This window comes from Limulus polyphemus, unplaced genomic scaffold (genome assembly GCF_000517525.1).
Source record: "Limulus polyphemus unplaced genomic scaffold, Limulus_polyphemus-2.1.2 Scaffold3398, whole genome shotgun sequence".
Lineage (NCBI taxonomy): Eukaryota > Metazoa > Arthropoda > Merostomata > Xiphosura > Limulidae > Limulus > Limulus polyphemus.
Window position 1 is genome coordinate 58,843 of NW_013669008.1, and position 8,287 is coordinate 67,129.

At 30.0% G+C, this 8,287-nt stretch overlaps 1 protein-coding gene across 1 annotated transcript in view; it reads left to right on the plus strand.

Moving 5' to 3' along the window:
• Positions 1–8,287, plus strand: part of LOC106469287 (glutamate receptor ionotropic, kainate 2-like) — a gene marked incomplete at both ends in the record, with an annotated part of 86,785 nt that overhangs the window by 27,427 nt on the left and 51,071 nt on the right. Inside the window, 2 exons of the mRNA XM_013929773.2 lie at positions 1,979–2,143; positions 5,741–5,893. Of these exons, the coding sequence (XP_013785227.2) occupies positions 1,979–2,143; positions 5,741–5,893 (318 nt within the window). The remainder of the gene's footprint in view (positions 1–1,978; positions 2,144–5,740; positions 5,894–8,287) is intronic.

Genomic DNA, 8,287 nt, shown 5'->3' on the forward strand with positions numbered 1-8,287 from the left:
TTACCCATTCAAGCCGTCTCCAGCCATTATTAGTCTCAAAGTGGGTTCCTCGTTATCGAATATTGAATAATGCTAAGTAGTAGACCTTCATTTGTTACATTTTATACGTAACAAAACAAAATATATTTAATACTATATTTATGTTTTAATAACTTTCCAAAACGTCAGTAGAATTTGTCTTTATTTGCTTTACCGTGTTCAGATCCGAGTGTTGTTTGGCACAACCTTTTTATTCACATAAGATAGGCTAAAAGATTTCGTTCAAAAAAGGAGATATCACAATATATCACGCAGTACTTTCAGTATCTTGTCTTGGAGATGGTTGTAAACATTTAATATACGTATTCAAACGGTATCTGTTTTTGAATTACATTAATCAATAGAGTGTGTTGTCTGTACAAGTGTCCTGTTGGCTGGCTTAGTGTTGGATTATCAACTCAGTTTCTTATAAACAAAAGTTTGAGTAGAGCTACCTGATAGTGAAAACGTTAACAATTTTCTCTGAAGTTTGAGTAGAGCTCCCTGATAATGAAAACGTTAACAACTTTCATCTCAAGTTTGAGTAGAGCTACTTGATGGTGAAAACGTTAACAACTTTCATATGAAGTTCCGAGTAGAGCTACCTGATGGTGAAAACGTTAACAACTTTCATTTGAAGTTTGAGTAGAGCTACCTGATAATGAAAACGTTAATAGCTTTCATCTGAAGTTCCGAGTAGAGCTACCTGATAACGAAAACATTAACAGCTTTCATCTGAAGTTCCGAGTAGAGCTACCTGATAACGAAAACATTAACAACTTTCATCTGAAGTTTCAGTAGAGCTACCTGATAATGAAAACGTTAATAGCTTTCATCTGAAGTTCCGAGTAGAGCTATCTGATAACGAAAACATTAACAGCTTTCATTTGAAGATTAAGTAGAGCTACCTGATAATGAAAACGTTAACAACTTTCATCTGAAGTTCCGAGTAGAGCTACCTGATAACGAAAACATTAACAGCTTTCATTTGAAGTTTAAGTAGAGCTACCTGATAATGAAAACATTAACAACTTTCATCTGAAGTTTGAGTAGAGCTACTTGATAATGAAAACGTTAATAGCTTTCATCTGAAGTTCCGAGTAGAGCTACCCGATAACGAAAACATTAACAGCTTTCATCTGAAGTTTGAGTAGAGCTACCTGATAATGAAAACGTTAACAACTTTCATTTGAAGTTTAAGTAGAGCTACCTGATAATGAAAACGTTAACAACTTTCTCTGATTAATTTCAATCGATATAATCTTTTTTATATATTTTACTGAGACAGCTTCAGTTTCAATATCTTTAATTGAATTCCCCAACTGAGCGAAAGTTTAAATGTGTTTAAATAAATAGTTTAGGCTGATGTCTGTCGTCGCCATCTTGTGAAACTTCCTAAATCTAATCAGCTTGAATGAGTACTTTGGTAAAAGGGGGCATCTGAAAAGTTTCAAACTGTTTCATAAAATAATACTTCACACTTGTATCTTTATAAGGTTTTAAAAAGCTCTAGTCATAAGATTAGACCAAAATATTAATCTCACATATGCAAAAAACAAGAAGAAATAAACTTCAAATATAAAGTATAATATCTTTCTTTGAAATTAATTAAATAGCTACTATATAAACAGATATTTCTTAAAACTGGAAGGAAACATTTTATTTGAAACTAACTAAATAGCTATTATCTATACATATAAAAAACAGATGTTTGTTGAAACTGGAAGGAAACATTTTATTTGAAACTAACTAAATAGCTATTATCTATACATATAAAAAACAGATGTTTGTTGAAACTGGAAGGAAACATTTTATTTGAAACTAACTAAATAGCTATTATCTATACATATAAAAAACAGATGTTTGTTGAAACTGGAAGGAAATGTTTTTTTTAAAACTAACAAACATCTGGAAACATAGAACATCCACTAAATAAGACTATTTTGTAATTCCTTCACAGGATCTTCACACTATTACGCTTGATGAATTTCAGCACGGAACTACCAATATATCCGGATTTCGGTTGGTGGATCCTTCTCGGCGCAGTGTTAAGATGATGGTCAACGATAGAATTTTTGACAAGCTTCGATATGGTCATCAGCCAGAGTCTGGACGTTTGTTAAAGGTATTAAAACTTGCACCATGTTACTTATGTATCACAGTTTAAAGACATTTTTAATAATTTGAATTTCTTCTATTTTTTTCTTATTATAGAACTGTGTGGTTTAGCATTCTTTTACTAAATTTACCTAGAATTAACCAATATTTTTCTTTACCAAGTAAACCCACCTAGACCTCAAAATTATTATTCTTTACTAAGTAAACACACCTACACCTTACAATTTGTATTCTCTACCAAGTAAACACACTTAGACCTCAGAAATAGTGTTTTTACTAAGTAAACACACCTACACCTTACAATTTGTTCTTTACCAAGTAAACCCACCTAGACCTTACAATTTGTATTCTCTACCAAATAAATACACCTAGATCTTACAATTTGTATTCTTTACCAAGTAAACACACCTAGACCTCACAAATAGTGTTTTTACCAAGTAAACACACCTACACCTTACAATTTGTGTTCTTTACCAAGTAAACACACACCTAGACCTTACAATTTGTGTTCTTTACCAAACAAACATACTTAGACCTCACAAATAGTGTTTTTACTAAGTAAACACACCTACACCTTACAATTTGTGTTCTTTACTAAGTAAACACACCTACACCTTACAATTTGTGTTCTTTACAAAGTAAACCCACCTAGACATTACAATTTGTGTTATTTACCAAGTAAACACACCTAGACCTTTTAATTTGTGTTCTTTACAAAACATACACACATTGACCTTACAATTTGGGTTCTTTACCAAACAAACACACCTGTATCTTACAATTTATATTATTTACCAAGTAAACACACCTAGACCTTACAGTTTATATTCTTTACCAAGTAACCACACCTATATCTTACAATTTGTATTATTTACCAAGTAAACACATCTAGACCTTACAATTTGTTTTCTTTACCAAGTAAACACACTTAGACCTTACAATTTGTATTATTTACCAAGTAAACACACCTCTTGGCCTAACCGTTGCTATTTTTTAAAATCATCACTATTAAAATTCTCTTTACACTTTATTACTACTTAAAACCTCTTCACACTTTAGCAGTACCAAAATCCCATCCTCACACTTTTTCAGTAATCAAAATTCCATCCTCACATTTTATCAGTACTCAATATCCAATCCTCACACTTTATCAGTACTCAAAATCTCACCATCACGCTTTTTCAGCGATAATACTGTTCTCAATATTTTGGCTGTGCTAAAAAATCCCTTTATAATTTAATTGTTAATGAGCCTCCATATTTTAACAATACTAAAAATTACTTAAGATTTTTCAGTTCTAAAATTTCTTAACATTTTATCTACATTAAAATGTTCTTAAATTTTATCTGTACTTAAAAACCATATAAAATTGATCAATACCAAAAGTTCTTTTACAAAACAATAATATTTAAAATGCCTTCAAACTTTAACAGAACTAAAAGTTCCTTTACGCAACAATAATATTTAAAATTCCTTCAAACTTTAAGAGTACTGAAAGTTCCTTTACACAACAATAAAATTTAAAATTCCTTCAGACTTTAACAGTACTAAAAGTTCCTTTACACAACAATAATATTTGAAATTCCTTCATACTTTAACAGTACTGAAAGTTCATTTACACAACAATAATATTTAAAATTCCTTCAGACTTTAACAGAACTAAAAGTTCCGTCACACAACAATACTGTTACGACAGCGGAAGTCGCGTGACACTGGTAACACGTAATGAGTATCTAGAAGGTTCCTAAAGGCTCGATTGTTTGCCAGACGCCCTCTATTTTGTATATATAAGACCGGCAAGAAGTGACGGTATAGATAATTGCAGACAGACAGAGATAGAGACCAACAATTTAGTCAAGCGCGGTAATGACCGTAAGTAAAGTGCACTTATCGTTGTGAATTATAGCGTGTGTTTAAGTTAAAGTGTCTGTGGAAATTAATTGTATTGCAAAGTTGTTTTAAGAAAGAATAAACTAATTTTATTTAAGAAAGGACTTGTATCACTAAAGTTTCATCCGAAAGAAATTATACGGAAATTAACAAACGAACACAGAGACGTAACAGTACTATTTAAAATTTCCTTCATACTTTAACAGAACCAAAAGTTCCGTTACACTGCAATAATATTTAAAATTCCTTCAAATTTTAACAGTACTGACAGTTCCTTTACACAACATTTATATTTAATTTTTTTGTTGTGTTTCAAAATGTGTAGTGTATACTGGAGAGATTTGCTTATTTTGATAAAAAGTTAAGAAAAATGGCATTTATACTCAAGATATATATATATATATAATTTTTATTTTATTTTAACCAATTTTTCACCTTTTGGGCTTCCTCAGACTTAATATACACAACCGTTTGATATTAGAATAGTTGTTAAATTATAAAACTGCTTGTAATGTTCTATTTCTTGAGTCTGTCGTAACGTATTGTAGTATAGTTAGACAATAGGTAACATGTAACTAAAACAACACATCATGCCAGTACACTGGACACTATTACTTTCAGTTTAACACTTACATTGTGGAGTATCACACAGTTTTTTTTTAACACTGCTAGTAAACTTTGTATCCTTTCCACGCATTATTGCTTATTACTCTATGTAGTTTTTAGCTAATCATAAAATATATTGTAGTTTTCTTTATTTATATATATCTCATGAAATAATTATATGTGTCATATATGTATGACTGCATAGTTAGTATTACAACTATACTATAATATTAGTACAATAATGAAACAATTACAATAATTTATACATTGGTAGATGCACAATACAGAAGACTACAGAAAAGAGGTTTTATAATTTAATGAATATTCTAATATCAAACAGTTGTGTGTATTAACCCTAAGGAAGCTGCAAAAACCAAACATTGGTTACAAGAATTATATATATTGTTACGTCTGTTTTCGTTTGTTAATTTTTCGTAGAAATTCTTTCCGAGAAACTTCAGCAATACAAGTCTTTTCTTAAATAAAACTAGTTTATTCTTTCTCGATTCAACTTTGCAATACACTAAATTTCCACAGTCACTTTAACTTCAACACACGCTATAATTCACAACGATTCACGTACTTTACTTACGGCTTGACTCGATTAATCTGTCTCTATCTCCCTATCTGCTATTCAATTATCCATCCCGTCACTTCTTTTGCCGGCTTATATATACAAAAATAGAGGGCGCATAGAGAAGACTAGAGTTGCCACGAACAGACATGATATTTCTAGAATCTCATGACGTGTTACTAGCGTCACGTGACTTCCGCTGTCGTAACAATATATATATATATAAATTAAAAACTATTTGGTTCTTGTAAGAGTGATAGTCATTTTAAATAATATTAGGTTTCACTGTTTTTCGCATTCTTAAAGCACGTTTTCCATTGTGTAATATTTTAACCTTAAGCCTGGTTTTGTCACTTAATATATACTAAAATCACTTACCATTTCGTCGTTATTATTGTGAGTGGTATATAGGCGAACAACTCAATAATGAGGAGTATATACGTATTGGCAGAATACAGATAATACATGTAGTTAATGGAACGACAATATCAAAGTAAGAAGACCTTTAAGCTATCAATCGTGGTATGATTACAGACAGACACCGCTCTCATCTACGATGCTGTCACGTTGTTTTCTCGAGCACTACATGACTTGGATTTATCTCACGCTATCAACATCCAGAATCTCTCGTGTGAAAACAGAGAATACTGGAGTCAAGGAAACTCTATAATCAGCTACATGAAAGTCGTAAGTATTTAACCTTCTTTTCATTCTAAAGAAAATATTATTCAAAGCGAATAACCATTTACTAAATCTGTTAGGTAGAAAACAGTGACTTCTCTCAAGCCCATGATAAAGTTTTTTAAAGAACATAGACAACTAAGAACTGAACAGCACATGATAAAGTTTCTAAAGAGCAAAGACAACTAAGAATTGAACAGCACATGATAAAGTTTTAAAGAACCTAGACAACTAAGAACTAAACTGCACATGATAAAATCTTTCAATTAACATAGACAACTATGAACTGAACAGCACATGATAAAGTTTTGAAAGAACATAGACAACTAAGAACTAAACAGCACATGATAAAGTTTTTAAAGATCATAGACAACTAATAACTGAACAGCACATGATAAAGTTTTGAAAGAACATAAACAACTAAGAACTGAACAGCACGTGATAAAGTTTATTAAAGAACATAGACAACTAAGAACTGAACAGAACATGATAAAATCAATTAAATAACATAGACAACTAGGAACTAAACAGCACATGATAAAATTTTGAAAGAACATAGACAACTAAGAGCTAAAAAGCACATGATAAAGTTTGTTAAAACATAGACAACTAAGAACTAAACAGAACATGATAAATTTTATTAAAGAACATAGATAACTAAGAACTAAATAGCACATGATAAAGTTTTTAAAGAAAATAGACAACTAAGAACTAAACAGCACATGATTAAGTTTAGTCAAGAATATAGACATCTAAGAACTCAACAGCACATAATAAAGTTTTTAAAGAAAACAGACAATTAAGAACTAAACAGAACATGATAAAGTTTTTAAAGAAAATAGGAAACTGAGAACTAAAAAGCACATGATAAAGTTTATCATAGAACATAGACAACTATGAACTGAACAGCACATGATAAAGTTTATTAAAGAACATAAACAACTACGACCTGAACAGCTCATGATAAAATTTTTAAAGAACATAGACAAATAAGAACTAAAGAGCACATGATAAAATTTTTTAAAGAACATAGACAACTAAGAATTAAACAGCACATAATAAAGTTTTTTAAAGAACATAGACAACTAAGAACTAAAACGCACATGATAAAGTTTATCATAGAACATAGACAACTAAGAACTAAACAGCACATGATAAAGTTTTCAAAGAACATAGACAACTAAGAGCTAAAAAGCACATGATAAATTTGTTAAAACATAGACAACTAAGAACTAAACAGCACATGATAAATTTTATTAAAGAACATAGATAACTAAGAAATAAATAGCACATGATAAAGTTTTTTAAGAAAATAGACAACTAAGAACTGAACAGCACATGATAAAGTTTTTAAAGAACATAGACAACTAAGAACTAAACAACACATGATAAAAGGTATTAAAGAACATAGACAACTATGAACTGAACAGCACATGATAAAGTTTTTAAAAAAAATAGACAACTAAGAACTGAACAGCACATGATAAATTTTTAAAAGAACATAAGCAACTAAGATCTAAAGAGCACATGATAAAGTTTTTTAAAGAACATAGACAACTAAGAACTGAACAGAACATGATAAAGTTTTAAGGAACATACACAACTAAGAACTAAAGAGCACATGATAAAGGTTTTTAAAGAACATAGACAACTAGGAACTAAACAACACATGATAAAATGTATTAAAGACCATAGACAATTAAGAACTGAACAGCACATGACAAAGTTTATTAAAGAACATAAACAACTACGACCTGAACAGCTCATGATAAAGTTTTTAAAGAACATAGACAACTAAGAACTGAACAGAACATGATAAAATCAATTAAATAACATAGACAACTAGGAACTAAACAGCACATGATAAAATTTTGAAAGAACATAGACAACTAAGGGCTAAAAAGCACATGATAAAGTTTGTTAAAACATAGACAACTAAGAACTAAACAGAACATGATAAATTTTATTAAAGAACATAGATAACTAAGAACTAAATAGCACATGATAAAGTTTTTAAAGAAAATAGACAACTAAGAACTGAACAGCACATGATAAAGTTTTTAAAGAACATAGACAACTAAGAACTAAACAACACATGATAAAAGGTATTAAAGAACATAGACAACTAAGAACTAAAAGGCACATGATAAAGTTTATTAAAGAACATAGACAACTAAGAACTAAACAGCACATGATAAAGTTTTTAAAGAACATAGACAACTAAGAACTAAAGAGCACATGATAAAGTTTTAAAAGAAAATAGACAACTAAGAACTGAACAGCACATGATAAAGTTTTTAAAGAACATAGACAACTAAGAACTAAAGTGCACATGATAAAGTTTTTTAAAGAACATAGACAACTAAGAACTAAAGAGCACATGATAAAGTTTTAAAAGAA